At 37.9% G+C, this 18,404-nt stretch overlaps 1 protein-coding gene across 1 annotated transcript in view; it reads right to left on the reverse strand.

Annotated features, from left to right (window-relative positions):
- LOC127518030 (membrane-associated guanylate kinase, WW and PDZ domain-containing protein 1-like) overlaps positions 1-18,404 on the reverse strand; it is a 104,130-nt gene that overhangs the window by 69,154 nt on the left and 16,572 nt on the right. Inside the window, exons 2-3 of the mRNA XM_051904312.1 lie at positions 11,405-11,694; positions 6,897-7,013 (exon numbers count right to left, since the gene is read on the reverse strand). Of these exons, the coding sequence (XP_051760272.1) occupies positions 6,897-7,013; positions 11,405-11,694 (407 nt within the window). The remainder of the gene's footprint in view (positions 1-6,896; positions 7,014-11,404; positions 11,695-18,404) is intronic.

Consider the following 18,404-nt stretch of genomic DNA (forward strand, 5'->3'; position numbering starts at 1 on the left):
TTTTCAAAAAAACTGTTTGGAAGTTAGTCGGGCCGACACCAACAACAAATGTGAAACCAATCAGCATCAGCAAAAACTGCAGGAAGAGAGATGGGACATAATACAAAAGAGCTCAAAAGAATATCACTGGAATGAAGGTTTATGACTGGGCAAGTGCTTTAGGACCCGCGTTTATATTAGAAAAGCTTTCCAGTGCTGGAGAGAGCTAAGCGGGAAGGCCTGAAAACAGACGCAGAGGCTGCTTTGATTCCGCTTCACACCTGAGTAACACTGGGTTTTGACTGTCTGGAGCTGCTGTGCTGTTGGCGACTAACAACGAACACTTTGTATTTACTCTTGTGTACTGTGTGTTCATTTTTTGTGCTTCCTTGTTGTTCGTTCATCAACTGCGCTTTATTTTTCGTGAAGCATTTTGTTACACGTCGGCTGTGATAAACACACATTGCGTATGTAACAGTGGCCAACCAGTGAGAGTTGTGCAGGTAAACCACTGCGCACTAATGACCGCTAGAGAATGTGGTGTTTAGCATCACAGCAATCGAGCTGGGGTTCGAGACAGTTGAGTTTTGGAGGTGAGCAATGAAGAGAGGGGTGGGTTTGTTTGGGTTGATTTCAAATGTCAACAATGTCCAACAGTGTTTCTGAAAATCTACTTATCCCACCTTTAAGGGACTTTGATAACTGCACGCAGTGGACAGACGTTATGGTCAGTTTCCTCTGACCAAATCCATGTCCTTTAAAGCTTTGACTGCCTTGTGATGATTATTCATAATCTGAACTCCATTCACTATCGTAATAGAATCTGCTTTTTCAAATGTAATCTGTCAAGCTGTGAAATCAGTCTTATTGTGATGATCAGACACTGTATCTTGAATATATCATCAAAAAGGGCTAAATGTAATTTCTCGAATGATCATTTTGCCCAAATATTGCATGATATTAACTGAAGCCTTGTTCAGACATCAAAAAATATTCCAATCAGATAGACAAATAATTGGATATGGGCTTGTTATGGCTTTCAAGTTCAAACACAATAGATGACTGAAAATGAAACTGCACAATGGCTAAAATTATCACATATTAAACATCTGTAAATATCTCTGTTTGTAGAAAGCTTGTTCTTTCCAGAACTAACTGTAGAATTTTTAGGTGAGGACAACATTGGGAATTGACGTAGGGGTCCTTCCTCATTCAGCAGACTGAGACAAAGAGGAAAACTTACCAGAACAGTGTGTTTTGTGTGTTCGCTGTCCTGTGTAAGTATTTGAATAATGAATGTTTGAGGGTGTCCATGTGAGAGCAGCACGTGTGAATCTTGAAGTGTGTTGCTGTTTCCCAAATGAAGCTTATGTGTGTTTTGGAAGAGCCAAAGACAAGCTCAAAGGCATGCCTGCAGTTATTGTTTGTGTGTGTGTGTGTGTGTGTGTGTGTGTGTGTGTGTGTGTGTGTGTGTGTGTGTGTGTGTGTGTGTGTGTGTGTGTGTGTGTGTGTGTGTGTGTGTGTGTGTGTGTCTCAGCAAGCAGAATGGCACACGGCGGGCAGCGTCAAGCTCGGCATGACCTACTTCACTATAAATCAGAGATTACCCCACTCAAGTCTACGCACTGTTTCAAATACACTCCCACACAAGCTCAAACACATGTGCAAAGCCATACCATGTGCCATCATGTCCGAACTACGATAACTGACTGAAAACTTTTCAAACAATGTTTAAGGAACAATTAAAGAGAAAAAAAGAGAGCCAATCCTGCGTTCACGCCACCTCGTATTTACCGGAATCTTGAGATGACAACATGTGACGTTATATTCGGAGCTGTTCACGTCCTTTGACTGGGAATTATGCGTTTCTATGGCACCACTATCAATGCCTAAATGAATCTACAACGGTCAGGTGGTACAGCGGCCACGTGATACATGTGGGAGCTTTCAGAAAACTCCCAGCTTACAAGCTGTAATTACGAGCTCTACGAGGACGTGAACACTTTTTACGAGCCAGAATCTCGTAGTTACAGGAATTACGATATGGCCTGAACGCACCTCAACAACACTAGGAAGTTCCCAAAATGGCCATGAATGTTTTACAATGTAATCATAGTACCTTTGAGGCAAGTCAGTTCACTCTGCGGCCATACTGGTAACACCCCACACTCTCAGAAAGGTACAAAAGTTGTCACTGGGGAGGGACCATTCTAAAAATGTACACCTTTGTACCTTAATTAGCCTTAAAAAGTGAATATTAGTACCTTAAAGTTAAATATTAGTACCTGAGAGTACAGGCAGCTACTTTTTTTAATTTAAATAAGGCTATGTTCATACTCTCAGTCCAAATCCAATTATTTGTCAATTAGTTTGGAATCTGATCTAAAAATATTGATATCCACATTGTGTATAGGAACTGTTCAGATCCGATTTATGTCCATGCGGCTCTTTTGTTTTCTGGAATATCTGGTTTCTATGCCAATGAACAACCGCAACAACCGCAACATGGAGGGGTTTGCAATACAGATGTTGTCCTAAGCCCTGGATATACTATTTTACACGTACGCTAGTGTTACAGTTCGACACGTGCGGTTTTGAGCAATCTCTCTACACGAGTTAAACATCTTTGCAAGAGTTGTACAAATAAGGGTACTTTCTAACCTGTTCACACAATCTCTTGTCTATGTAGGCCTCAATCGTCGCTGTAGCTTGCATGCGTTCCGGTCTGTTTATGCCACATAAACCATGCTAAATCCGATCAAAGCGGTCCGATTGAAACAGTCAAATTTCCAAACAAATTTCCAGAAATGCGATTTGAATAGTATTTCAAACTAAGTATGGATTTTGCTTTAAACGGATTTGTAAAAATCACATTTCATGTGATTTTTTTGCTGTTCACACTGATTGGATTTTAATCGGATATGCACAAAAATCGGATTTGGACTGACAGTCTGAACGTATCCAATGAGACGTACAAGTACAGCAGCTCCTGAGTTAGACTGAATCAAATTCAGTGAAGACTGAAATCTCTGAAACTGTTTATCAAGATTCCGTTTCAACAATATATTTCAAATAAACAATCAAGTTTGACAAGATATTAGAGCTGCACGATTCTGAATAAATTGAGGATAAAAAAGTTAATTGTTGCAGTCTATTTAAAATGTTTAATTAATTTGAGTGAATTTTTTTTTTTTAAAATAGGGTTGAATGAACGATTCAATGACTCACTCATACTTCACATGTTTCATTACTGGATGAATCAACATTTTTGAACGAATCTCTTAAACTAATTATTTAATGACAAATGCATTTTTTAACAGTCACTTGTTACCACATAGTGGCATGACAATGCAATCGATACAATTGTTATTTGAAGCGCCTAGTTACTTTCAAAAGGTGATTTGCTCTATTTTGATCGCTACCGTAGACATCAGTGTTTATATCCATACTATAAACTTTTATCCCAGCACTTCTGTGATCATTTGGATTTTTGTTATGAATAAACCAGAAATATTGACACTGTGAAGCTGTTTCATATAGTACCTATACTGCTCTCTCTGGGTCATGGGCAGTGTGAATGCAGATTTGAATTAGATTGTGATTTTATCAAAGGTTTAATAGGTACAGGCGAATCATTGTCATTTAGGAATATGATCGTTATTATCGAGATCGCAACCTTTCAACAGTTAATTGTGCAGCGTTACAAGATTTATATAAAATTGTTTTGCTTCTTTAGCTCAAATCACACTATAAACCATTTTAGGGTTATCTAGATTTTTAAGGTTACCTAGTGCATTATAGAATAAACAAACTCAATAAAAAAGGTGATTGGCTCTTTTAACTAAAAGGTGGGACTTATACCTATAATTTCTCCCATTTATTTGCAACACAATCTCATGGCAATTCATAACTATTTTGACTTTGCCAAATTGGTGGCTAATTCGTATGAATTTGTAGAATTTCGTTCATATGTTTCCATACAATCTACATATAGTCAAGTGACTGTTAGCTTTATGGGTGAGGTTAGGAGTGGACTTCCATGCTTTTTTTTTTTTTTTTTAAATGTTGTACATTTTCATATGATTCATGCCAAACAAATTCATGCAAAATCATCATCTCATTATATCTTGTGAGATCGTGTTGTTATTTCCTATGAGTGGTCTATTTCCCCCTCCTTGTACCATCTCTGATAATCATTCCACTATAAAAACTAGCAGAACTTCATCTACTTAACAAAAGCTTATGATTTTGATGGAGGTTAATCCAAATCTTATCACTGCACAAAGATTAAAATGGGAAAGAAATTACTCAAAATATAATTAGGATTTTAAAGCTCAGGATAAAGGGCACAGAAAAATGAAAGCAACAGGGAGTTGAGCGGAAAAGAGGGTGTGAAAGAGAGACGACTGATAGAAAAGAGCGTGAAAAGCAAAGTGAAAAGCATGGAAATGTTTTGAGGCCATATTCAACAGTTCTCTCCCACAGAGCATGGAGATATGCTTCACTTTTATTCAAAATAATCACTGCCCATATTAAAGGATTATATAAAGTATAAAAACTGTATAAGATTCTTCAAACATTTCTTGGCATTCCGCAGGAAAAATAACACGTTTGGTTTGGAATGACATGAGAGTTTCATGTAAATAATGACAGAAAATTCATTTTTGCCATAACTATTGCATTGATAACAATCTTTCACATTCCCCCTTCTCTGTCTCTCTTTCATTATCTCGCATCCTTCCTTTCTTGTCGCAGTGAAACCAGTTGGAGCTGTCAACACCTGCTTTCTATTAAATGGATCACACGCCAATTAACACTTCATCAGAAAAACTGCAGTACCTTGAGCTTGATCAGCCTGTGTGCAAGATGTTAAGTGCTGTTCCATGACATAACAATCTCATTTTCTAGTAGTTTATTAGGTTGTTTAAACTTATGTGCATGTGTGTTTAACCATGAAAAATCACATATAAAATCTCGACAGCAATGAAGTTAAAGGGAGACTTTTTTTTCATTAATTTTATCTTATATACTTACTGTATATAAATAGTTTCTAGGTGATATATACATAGGGAATATAAGTGGTGTATCATTTGTTTCTATTTTCATTTGTCCTAAGGGCAGCTTAAAAAGCTGAGACAAAGCTGAAACCTACAGGCAGTATCAAAACATTGCTGTTTGTTTGCGCATTTAAATACAGCAACAGCTCAACCAATAATGTGAGTTTGGGGTGGAGCTATCTGTTTGTCTGACCAATGACAAAAGTGGGGGAGTGTTTGGGAAAACTGTTTGGAAAACAGTAACTTTTCAAAAATTTTCTTTGTGACAACAGTGACATTTAAAGGTGCAGTAGGAGATCTGGAAAATGTTAATGTTAGCCTGCTAGCATTGAAAGCATACAACCTGCAAATCGCCGTCCAAAGCCACACCTCCTCCAAAACACATAAATGCGCTGCCCTCGGCAAAATCGTCACAAGAGACAGTGTTAAAAAATGCCTCAAAGCACATAACATTACAATAATAATGAAAGTAAACAATTTAGAGAACTTGTACCTGACTGCTGCAGATTAATTTTGGTGTTGATACTGTTGACATAGAGTTCGAGTCTGAGGACATGAACGGCTTCAGTTAGAACCTCACGGGTTGCCATCTCTTAATTACGGTAGTTATGGCTTGAACGCAGGATAAGCTTGTTATTTTGATTCGGTAGGAACTGTAAAAGGTGGCTACTATTTGTTTGCGGTGCTTGTGACTGAGGTCTGTCTTCATAGCATGATAATGTATGATGTCTGCACGAACAGGGTGCAAGAGGTTATGTAAAAGCATACGCTGACAGGCAGGTAGAACATATTATTTCATTTGGACTGAATATAAAGATTGGATGAACATTTTATGGTCCTACACCTTCCACAGATGATATATATTTATAAAAAATACATTTAGACTATTTAAAATTCTGTAGAGAATCACCTATTGCACCTTTAAATATAAACAGACATAAAATTAGACCTCCATTCTAGCTAACAAAAACATGTTTTAAAAACATTTTGCTAACATTCTTATTAACCTTTTGAGCGGTACGGTCCCACATATGGGATTTAGAACGTTCAGTGACGTCACATAACTGCCAGATTCAAACTGTGCTTTCGCGCTTTGGCTGGTGCAGAGCTAGAGACAGACGCGCTCAGCGCTTGTCATTTATCACAACTATGCAGTGTTTCAAACCACATAATGTTTATTTTAGGTTTCAGACATTTAAATATACATAAATACTAGTAAAACAATACATTTAGAGTTTGTAAATTACACACTGATGTCTATGGAAGCAGCAATAACAATCAATTCAAATATAATTTGACGAAGTGTTTTATTCATATCAGATACACATAATGTAAGTAACTGTAAAGTTTACTCTGTTCTTCTCCCAGTTCACCGACTCACTTACTTACATGTATTTCAGGAGAAACGGATGAATTTACGTGCTGTAAATCCGACTGACAGGACTTTGCGAACTGCGGCGCATACTAAGATGGCGCCGCCCATCTCGCATTATAGATCAAGATCATTTATAAAGGTTTCTAAACGACAAAACATACTCACTTACCCATATTTGAGAGTTTTTTGTGTTTTTTTTTTTTTATTTATTAAAAACATTGTTAGATGAACATCCAGCAAAAAGAAAACATTCCATGAATTATGCGAAAATAATGTTTTTGTGCTAATGTTTTGAGTACATCATTAAAGACCAGATAACTTTGTACATTCTATGAATGTTTCTGGAAGAACATTTGTTCATGACTTTAAGAATACCTTGGCAGAATGTTAGCCAAAGTTCTGAGAATGTTCCCTGTTAGATGGAATATAGGTAGTTTAAGCTCTAAAAGAGCAACTTCTGAACAATATTTTTTGGGGGTACTCACAGGGCACGGCTCTCAAGTAGAGGTTTTCTCGGATCACCTGCTGGAGTTGACTGTCCATTGAACCCGGTGTGAAACATTTGCTCAGGTATAACCTTAGATCCTTGCATAGAGTTGAGCCTAAAAGAAGGACAGATGAGAAATTAGAAAGGGAAAGATGGACAAGCAAACAAACAAACTGAGATGTTCCGAATTATTTTACCACATACTGTAAGAATATCCCATTAATTAACATTTACAAACGAGGCAATGTGCTTACCCACCTCAAAATCTGCAATTCAAAAAAACTGAAGAGCTTGCGAAAATAAACACACAGATACGTTCTGCCTAGTCCCTGGAGGCAGTATTGATTAACCTTTGTAGATATTAGAGGTGTTTCTAATCAATCAAATGAAGCCAGTTCCACCATCCAACCAGAAAAGAAATGCTACTGAAGACTACAATGAATTCACACTTTTATGGTCAGTATAATGCCGTATCACACTATGTAGAAACACATTCAGGTTATAATGAAAAGTGTGTGCCATACAGAGACGTTCTCCCACAAACACACACAGCCTTGGATTAACGTGAAAAATGTCACACACGCAGTCTTGGCAAAGCTGCCCAGTGCTCCACTCAACATGGCTGATCTCTTTATTTCATCTGCTGTGGTTTATGGTCTCTGATGACAGGCCACTTGGCTGTTATAGATGAACAGAGTGCCTCTCGAACCCATCAAAATGACAGACCCACCCCCACTCCACCTCTCCTAGTAATAAAACACAGCTCACAGTTCTCATAAAGGAACATAAGCCCTGCAACCACATGAGCACACACACGCACACAGCATATAGGTATGAAATGACCGCTATGGTATTCTGGTCTGCTGCTCTTCTTGAACTCTATCTACTTAATTCAGCCAGATTAATGTTGATTGCATTAGTTAGGAATCTGCACAAAGTATTACATTTCAGTATGTAACTAGTAGCACATTGTTTATGCTAAGAACATGAATGAGGCCACAAATCATACTTTTCTGAGAAATGAGAGCGAGAGAATAAATCCAGTGGATTTACATTAAGGGTGGGAGCTCTTTTGACTCTGCGTTTCCCAAAAGCATTGTAAGCCTAAATTGATCCTAGCTCCATTGCCACCAACTTAGGCTTACGATGCTTTTGGGAAACACTGCCCAGAGCATCATAGCAACCACCTAGCAACACCCTAGCAACCACATAGCAATGCTCTAAACCAGGGGTGCCCAACCCTGTTCCTGAAGATCTATCTTCCTGCAGAATTCAGCTCCAACCCTGCTCAACACACCTGTCTGTAATTATCAAGTGCTCCTGAAGATCGTAATTAGCTGATTCATGTGTGTTTTATCATGGTTGGAGCTAAACTTTGCAGGTAGGTAGATCTCCAGGAACAGGGTTTTGGCACCACTGCTCTAAACTGCACTCAGAACACCTTAGCGACCACATAACAATGATCTGGAAACTCCCCAGAATGTCCCAGTACCATTCCAGAATAGCCAGCAACTACATAGCAACATTAAACATCAACAAAGACTATAGAATAACACAAGATGCGTCACTCCTATTGTTTTGAATGGGAGAAAGTGCAATGCGCAATATGGCGGAATAAGTCCCGCCTTCTAAATAAGAGCCAATCGCCGATTAGTAAAGTCATCGCGTCACTGCAGCGCCCGTTAGAAGTTCCGTTTTCTATAGAAACAGTCAGACGCGCGCCTCCGAAATAAGGCACAAGAGACGCGCATTTAGGACTGCGCATGCGCATTAGCTTGATCCAGCCTGAAAAATACCATTTTTTGTCATGATTCGAGCATTTAGAAACAAAATTTATGAAACAGTTGTTGTCAGATTTCATTGGTGATTTCAAATATGAAATTTAATCAAAAGCTTGGCAAACAGCTTTGGAGAATTTGATGTTTCCCCATTCAAAGAGATAGGAGCCGCACTTGGATGCCCGAGAGGCGTTTCAAAGATGGCTGCCGAGTGAAATGACTTGTCTTAAAGGGACTTTGACACCAATTAGAACACTTTAGCAACTTCATAGCAATCATCTGGTAACTATCCTGAACACCCTAGCAACACCATATCAACAACATGGCAATGCATTAAACACCACTAAGAACATTTAGCAACTATAGCAAAGGACTGGCAACCTGGTGTTTTAATCCATCTCTTTTGTCCACTTTCGACCACTTCTTTTCTGATTTCTTTGAGGGGAGGGTCTATAGGTGAGTAAATCTATGGATTTTTTTAGATCTTTCAATCTAATGGACGAAATATGCTTGCGCAATTTACATATAAACACGAAAGGAGATGACGGAAAACACATACGGAGAGCAGCAGCTTTCGTTTCTGCTCTGATAGCCACAAGACGACGTCAAACGTGGTGAGAGCATGTTAAAAATCAGGAATGGTGAGAGAACATTGTGCTTGGTACATTTTTCATCTTCAAACTAAACTTGGGTCTTCAAAGTTTAAATCCCGTGTTGCTAGCGTGCTTCCCATAATGTTCACACATGAGGTCAATGCCCTAGCAGCAAATATGTAAATACTTGTAGCAACCACATAGCAAAGCATTATACACCACTCAGAACCTCAGCAGCCATATAGCAATGATCTGGCAACCAACCAGAACACATCACATATCATGGTGGCGTATTTTGCATTGACAAGCATCACTCAAATTTTAGTATAATAACTGATCATCCTGTAGTAATTCAGTAAATCGCAGAAGTGCAAAATCATGAACATGAAACAATGGAAATGAAACAAAATAAATAAATAAATCCTCAGGCATTCATTTTGATCAATTCCTCTGTTTGGAAGACAGAGCTGCTTTTATAAAGACTTGGATGTATTTCAGCAGGGACATATTGATCTTTTTTAAAATAGAAGTGCCAGAATTAGCACAAAGCTCCTCTTCTCTGTGGCCACTGTGCTTATATAGGATACACAGGCTGATCAAAAGATGATATTAATAACAGAACAGGATGCATAATTCTGCATTTCTAGGTCTATGAGATATTCTCATCAGCTAATGCAACATGCAACAGTGAATTATACCCTTACTGACTCAATTTAATACTCTGCAGTTAGTAGTTGGAGGTGTTAGAGGTGTGAGAACAGCAGAAGGGTGGTGGGGGGGATGCAGCAGGCTCGGGTTGATCATCTAATAGAGGACGGAGGAAGTCACGGTCAGGTGTGACATACTGTTTGACAAAAAAAAAAAATAATCATCTACACCATGACACCGTGTGATAAATATCAGCGCCCCCTAAGGGTGACATATGACCCATGTGACATAAATACCACCATCCTGCAATCAGGGACCAAATTCTATAAAAAGTTGACAAAGATGGATTTTGCTCTGCTTCGGAAAACATGTTTTTTCGCTCTGGCAGTATGTCATACTGTTATGACATTAAGAATAGTTGATATACTGGTCAAAACTTCATGAATGCTATTACATTTTACTTGAAATACATCCATTTTTATTGTTTATAACTTTGGGGTCAGTAAGAGTTTTTAATATTTTTGAAAGAAACCTCTTATGCCATTGACATTGCTGTTGAAAACTAAAAATGTTGAAAAGAATTACTGTTAATTGAAATAATGTTGAATTAAAACAGTATTATAAAGGTAAAATTAAAATTAAAATAAAGCTAATAAAAATTACAAAAGCACATAGCAAGATTACTAAAACTTAAACTAAAATTAAACTGAAAATATAAAAATAAAAGCTAATTCAAAGTATTAATAAATATTATAATAGTGTATAATTGTATAGAAAAAACAACAGCCAAAATACAGTAACATTATAATTACAACTCTCTTCTATTTTAATATATTTTAAAATGTAATTTATTCCTGTGATGGCAAAGCTTAATGTTCAGGACCAATTATTCCAGTCTTCAGTGTCACATGATCTTTCAGAAATCATTCTAATATGCTGATTTGCTGCCTTTATTATTATTATGTTGAATTATTATTAATGTTGAAAACAGTTGTGCTGTTTAATATTTTTGTGGAAACCTTAAAACCATGATTTTTGATGAATAGAAAGTTCAAAAGAACAGCATTTATTTGAAACAGAAATGTTTTGTAACATTATAAATGTCTTTACTGTCATGTTGGATAAATTTAATCTATTCTTGCAGAATAAAAGTATTAATTTAATAATATTGTTCTGTTTAATGTTAGTGCATTTGTAAATGAGAAAAACTATATTAGCCACCACACTTTTAGGGTGATATGGTGGTTGCCAGGGTGTTGCTATGGTGTACTGAGTGGTTGCTACGGCGTTGCTACGTGGTTACTGTGTTGTTCTGGGTGGTTTGTAAGTGTTCAAATCATTAATCTAAAGTGTGAGCTGTAGCAGTAGTGATGCTTGCATTAACAAGAATCACTAACAATGATAAGAAACACTATTGGAGAGATAAAAAAAACTATTTAGAGCCATGTTCAAACCAGTCACATGAGAATGTAAAGTTCTAACATTACCTGGAGACACTGATTTGATGCGGATTGGATGGGGACAGGAGTTTAGAAGCCCACGCACATCTCCTAAAGTCAGGCCCAAAACAGGAGTTCCCCCGATTTCTATGATGATATCGCCAACTGTGATCCCTCCCCCTGGTGCAGCGGTGACGAATGGGAACTCTCCATAATCGGCCCCACCTCCAATGGCAATTCCCAACTCTCCAGAGCCGCCCACCAGCGGTATGAAAGTCTCCTGCACTTTGGAGCGCCAGTGCAGCTTCTTTCCTGCAACCTTAGACATGGCCAACGAACTGACGGAAAAAAAGAGAAAAAGAGAGAGGATATAGACAGAGATTAAATTCATGTCATTAGGGACTAAACATAGAAAATATAATGCTAAACATTCAGTGTTTGAACATGTTGTAAATAATCATGGATATAAGACTGTCATACGGTTTTCAATAATCACAGAATATTCATTTTTGAATGAACTATTTCTTTAAATCTGGGGCTAAGATGGAGCAGAGAGATCAGTGAGGGCAGGAGGTCAATATGTGCCCTGAACCACAAGGAGTATGCCCTCATTTCTATGTATTCTGTAAGAAGCCTCCAGACAAATCAACAGATGGTGTCTCAGTAGGAGGCACAATGAACACTATACAAACCTGCTTCATCAAAACAGGTGGAGGAGCTCTTCAAGGCAAACATGCTATTTGAAGCAACCCCTCAACAAAACACATACAGTGGCCCCAAAAAATATTTCAGCACTGAAGGCATTCTTAAATATGTATTACTGTCATTGTATTAGACAAATAATCATCAAAACAAGTGATATATTTGAAAGAAAGATAGTACAAACACATTTACCGATCAAAACATTTGTTAGGTTTCAAATTTTAAAACCAAAGATATATTCTTTAAAACTGATGACAATTTAACACAACATTATATGACAATTATATGTTAAAATGTGTGAGAAATTGCTTGTTAATTTGCAAAATTATAAGTCCCATTAGATAAAAGCATTTGCTAAATGAATGAACATAAATGTAAATTTAAAGAGGACCTATTGCTTTAGTGTGTTATGTTGCTGTTTGAGCATGAAAAAGGTCTGCAAAGTTACAGCAAAGTCACTACAAAAGGAGTAATTCTCTATACTGTTTCTGAACTCCCTGAAATACCTCGGTTGTAGTCTTGAGTTTTGGTCCGGGAATGTACACTTTAAATAATTCCCACCGAAGGCATACACAAAAAAAGGGGCAAGGCCTGGTTGAGTTGCGTTAAGCTGCGTTCACACTGCCAGCGACACACAGCGAGCGACAGTGACCATTGACAACAGGGTGTTAGTGTGTCCAGCGACATGACAAATTTGAGATATGTTTAAAGGGTTAGTTCACCCAAAAATGACAATTATGTCATTAATTACTCACCCTCATGTCATTCCAGACCCGTAAGACCTTCGTTCATCTTCAGAACACAAATTAAATCCGATGGCTCAGTGAGGCCTGCATTGCCAGCAAGATCATTTGCTTTTTCAATATGCAGAAAGGTACTTAAAACATATTTAAAACAGTTCATGTTACTACAGTGGTTCAACCTTAATGTTATGAAGCGACGAGAATACTTTTTGTGCGCCAAAAAACCATAAAATAATGACTTTATTCAACAATATCTAGTGATGGGTGATTTCAAAACACTGCTTTATGAAGCTTCGAAGCTTTACTAATCTTTTGTTTTAAATCATTGGTTCAGAGCACCAAAATAATGTGATTTCAGTAAATGAGGCTTCGTTGCATCATAAGTGTTTTGAAATGTCTATAGTTCACGTGACGTTGGCAATTTGATACGCGCTCCAAACCACTGATTCAAAACAAAAGATTCATAAAGCTTTGGATTTAAACAAAAAAAGTCATCAGATTTTATCAAAAAAATATATTTTGTGTTCCGAAGATGTGGGTGTGGAACAACATGAGGAAGAATAATAAATTACATAATTTTCACTTTTGGGTGAACTAACCCTTTAACTTTACGCAAATGAAGAGCAACTTTCATGAGAAACAACCAATAGGCGTGAAGTAAGTGGAGTGCACATGATCTGTCATTACATCCTGTAGTGGATAGTGTTGGCGGCAAGATGGAGAAGTTATTTTAGCGGTCAGCAACTTTCCTACAAATATATGATATGTCTGTGAACATAGGGGTTACTCGCCGTGCTGACTCCTGAATGATTTAGTGAACCCAGACAGACCGGCGTTTGTGCTTGCGATGCAGATAAATAGCCTTGATGGCAAAGAGCACTCGCTGTTTGTCGTTCATCTTTAACATTAAGCATTTTATGTACTGATTCCATTTATATTTAGTCTTTTCTCTCTTAAAAATGTGACAATAAAACAAAACAGTGTCTACAACATGGAATAACATCCGTGAATGTCATTTATAAACATTACTAGGCAACCAGTAGTGGGAACACCCACTAACGACCTCACCGTCAGTCGCTGGCGGCATGCAGCGACAAAGTCACTGGCAGTGTGAACGCAGCTTTAGTAATGTATTGAAACTCGCGGTTATGATAAGGGACGTGATATATTTCCGAAACACACTTGAAGCGGTGGACCAATCACAACACACTGGTCCAGCCGGCCAATCAAAGCACACTGCGCTTTTCTGAAGAAGGGGCTTCATAGAGACGGGAACTAAATAGAGTGTTACTGACAGACTGGGAAGAGAGGTGCTGCAACAATGTAAAATATGGGGGAAAAAAATTGCTTTTGAACATTCAAGCATGAAAACCTACTGTAGTACACCCAAAAAACTAAATCAAAGCTTTGTAAAAGAGCGTAATATGGCCTTTTTAAGACCGAAAATTAAAAATAAATAAATAAATAAATAAACACATTGTGTGTTTGAAACATCTCCATAGTTAAACCACACCTGTGTGAACTTAAAGAGGACTGACTGACACCAGTTGACTAAAAATCATTGCAAAAATGTCTCCGAAAAGTTACGTTACTTCTGAGAAAAGCTCTAGCAGCATTTGTTTGCAAACGCCACTTGATTTGATTTTGTATTATCTAATGCAATACAATGAATACATTTTAAGTGTGGCTTAAGTGCCCAAATACTATTTTGGGCCACTCTAGTGTTTTTTTTTTTCTTTTCTTTTGTTTTTTTTTCAACAAAATCCTCTAGAACTGTCCAACTGGGGCCTGTGCTCTGTAATATTAGGCTGCATATACAAAATTGATATTGCATAACGTAAACACAAAGCTTACTGAAATGATGATTTACTGCTGTATTATATATAATGATGCACTTCATGTAGACTCTTCATGCCAATGTAGCATATATTAAATTTCCTATTCAATTATTAAAATTAATTACATTTTAATTATACATTGTTCAATTATACATTACTACTTGCGAAAATGAAAACCTAAATTAGTTGTTTTCTTTTTGGACATGGTAAAACATGCTTTTTAAATATATGTAGCATGGTAATACCATGGTATTCTTTGAACCACCTTGCAGTACCATGTAAATATATATCATATATATTTATATAGGCAGTACGAAATCTAACATTTCATTACATTCTGAAAAATAAAAAGGTCAATAGTTTTATTAGGTCAATAGTTAATTTAAGAAAAAAAAGTAATAATTCTCAGATTATACAGATGAGACAGTCCAATTATAGGCCCACAAACAAATAACCTTCAAAGGTTTTCTAAAACAAAACAATTAATCAAATGAACAAAAAATATATATTTTTCACTCAATTCTCCCTTGCCAATATTTATCAAAGTCAAAGGAGTTTCAGCTTTCTTTAGTAAAATTTGAGTGGACAGATCCTCTGATATAAAGGTGACAGACCATAATTTAAAGAGACTTCGATTTTTAAATCTCAGAGCTTTAACATGCAGAGATGCCCCACTAAGTGACAGTTGGCCAGGCTCGCGCGAGGGGCAGGTGCAGTCTGAGCGAGAGCGCCTTGAGACATGACAGTATTGGAGCAGCGCTGTCATTGCCTCGCCGGCCCCATCCAATCTCTTACTCTGAAGCGACTTTAAAGCGGCAGAGATGTGTAGATGTCCGGCGAGAAACAGATAGTGGAAAGAGAGAGATAATCAGAGAGGGAGATCAAGACAGGACAGATGGCGAGGGAGCATGAGGGGCTGACAGAATGAAGGAATGAACGTGAGAGGAGGGCAAGGAGTCGGGTCACAGAGGAAAACGCAGAGGTAGGTTAGTTAGAGGACTGATGCCAGATAGAGCAGGAGATAGCGGGAGACAAGAGAGGATAAGGATTAGATAAGATGGGGGAAAATATGTTTGTGCCAGCCAAAGGGGATAAAGCAGATCAAGCGGTCAGTATGGAAAAAAAGAGCAAGACTACTGCCTTACAAATACTTGTAATGGAAACCATAATTTTTGCCAAAATACCAAAGCTACTACAGTAATTGCTACTAACTTTTTTAAGTACTGCACATCAGTGCTGTACCGTTGGTTCAATGAACATGAATAATATTTCACATGATAAGGCTTTTTGACGTGTACAGATACTTTTCTAATATCAGATATAAATGTGATTTTCACTTGGCAGATGATAAAACTGTTTAAAAAACTTATTAACCATCTCTCTAACACTTTCACAATCACCTAGCAACACCCTAAAATGTCTAGCAACCACAATCATCTAGCAACCACCCATAACACCCTAGCAACAACCTAGCAATGCTGTAGCAGCTAAGTAACCATCAAGCAACCACCCAGCAATGCCCCAGCAACCAAGCAACCATCTAGCTACCATCCAGAAGACCCTAGCAACCACCTATCAATGCTTTAGCAACTAAATACCCACACAGAACACTCTATCAACCACCTAGCAACACCATAGCAACTAATAAACCACACAGAAATGTCCTAGAAACCAAGCAACCATCTACCATCCAGAAGAGCCTAGTAACCACCTAGCAATTAGCAAACAAATACCCATACAGAACACTCAAGCAATCACCTAGCAACACCCTAGCAACTAATAAACCACATAGAAATGTCCTAGAAACCAAGCAACCATCCAGAAGACCCAAGCAACCACCGAGCAATTAGCAACCAAATACCCACAAAGAGTACTCTAGCAGTCACCTAGCAACACCATAGCAACTAATAAACCACACAGAAATGTCCTAGAAACCAAGCAACCATCTAGCTACCATCCAGAAGACCCTAGCAACCACCTAGCAATGCTGTAGGAACTAAGTAACCATCAAGCAACCACCCAGCAATGCCACAGCAACCATCTAGTTACTATCCAGAAGACCCTAGCAACCACCAAGCAATGCTTTGGCAACCAAATACCCACACTGAAAACCACCTAGCAACACCCTAGCAACTAATAAACTACACATAAAGGTCCTAGAAACAAAGCAACCATCTAGCTACCATCCAGAAGACCATATTAACCACGTAGCAATGACCTGGCAACTAAGCAACCATTTACCAAATAACCCAAAACACTATAGCAACCACTTAACAACACCTAAGCAACCACCCAAAACACCCTAGCAACCAACTATATTAGCGTCACATGTTTTGAATGGGCCAGCATCACTTGCATTGTCTTCAAAGCATATATAATATTAAAGTAGTAATAATGACTGCAGTATTTTACCTTTTTTTACCCCTGGTAAAAAAAAAAAAAAAAACATGAACCACTCTAGGCTAGTTTGCTTGTTTATTTGTTTATGATGATCTTAGCTGGTTTAAACTGTTTTTACAGCCTGGCCTTGCTGGTGTTCAGCTGGTTTAGCTGATCGACAAGCTGGTCTCCCATTCTCAACCACAGTGTTGTTATAGCTAAAAAATTTTCTTTTTTAGGGTCTTTGAAGGTTATTCAGATTTTAAAATATAAAATGCATAAAACCTTAAAAAAAAAAAAAACACCCTGTTAATAAAAAAGAGCATCTTTGCACTGTTTCTACCATAAAGCATGATTTATAGCAAGACAGCACACGAGTTACCTTCCATCACCATCTCACACTTTCCTCTTAATTGTCTCTCTTATGTTATTACCACCGGGGGGTCTGAGAAAGATCAATATACCCTAATTGGTGATCGATACAATCCTAACCAGGGGTCAGATGGAGGAGCAGTCAACCTGACTGCGGCACAGTAGTAACCACAGTTACGGCGTCCACACGTCCCCTCAGGCTGTCCAGCCCACCAGGCTTAATGAGGCTAATTAAACAGCACGAGAAGCATCTGAGGAGACATGACTAATTGTTTCCAGTTGAGCAATTGGCCGATCGGTCATTTATCCAGCCCCACCCCCTGGAGATCCAGCAGCTGATAGGAGGAGTCTTTTTTTTAACAGCTACGGAGACAGAGATAAACTGAGCCAGGCTCCACGCAGGCTGCCATTGGCACAGGAAGAAAAGTCGCGGATATGACCTTGGAGCAGGAGAGCTCAGGTGTCCATGGATAGTGGGGCGGGATAACACCAAGTATCTATGTACACCGAAATACATTCCTTGACAATGAATAAATAACTTTAGAAAACATGTTATAAAATTTAGAAGTGAAAACTGAAATTTAAACAGTACGATCTATTGAAAGAGCTGTGCTTCAGTCACTCACAGCCTTATTTTCATGTGTAGAAATGGATTTAGAATTAAATACAGCATCGAAGGTCTATGGAGTTGAGTGATTTGTTACGTGAGCTGAAAGGTGTATATGTGGCAATGTCATGCATGTATACAGATGCACACATGCTGTATCCTGTTTCCCCTTCTCTGTCCAGCTGTGTGACCTTCTGTTGGGACAGTAACTCTGCACATGGTTTTTGCACATAAATCAGGGATCAATGCAGCTCCACCTTATAATAGGTAAAAACAATAATTTATATTATGAAGGATATAATATAATATTATTTAATTTATAAAGAAAGGAACATTTGTTCCTTTATACCTACAAAAAAGTCCCTGGGTGCACAATCTGAAAACCCAACAGGAAGTGAGATATTTTG

This window comes from Ctenopharyngodon idella, chromosome 8, assembly GCF_019924925.1.
Source record: "Ctenopharyngodon idella isolate HZGC_01 chromosome 8, HZGC01, whole genome shotgun sequence".
NCBI lineage: Eukaryota > Metazoa > Chordata > Actinopteri > Cypriniformes > Xenocyprididae > Ctenopharyngodon > Ctenopharyngodon idella.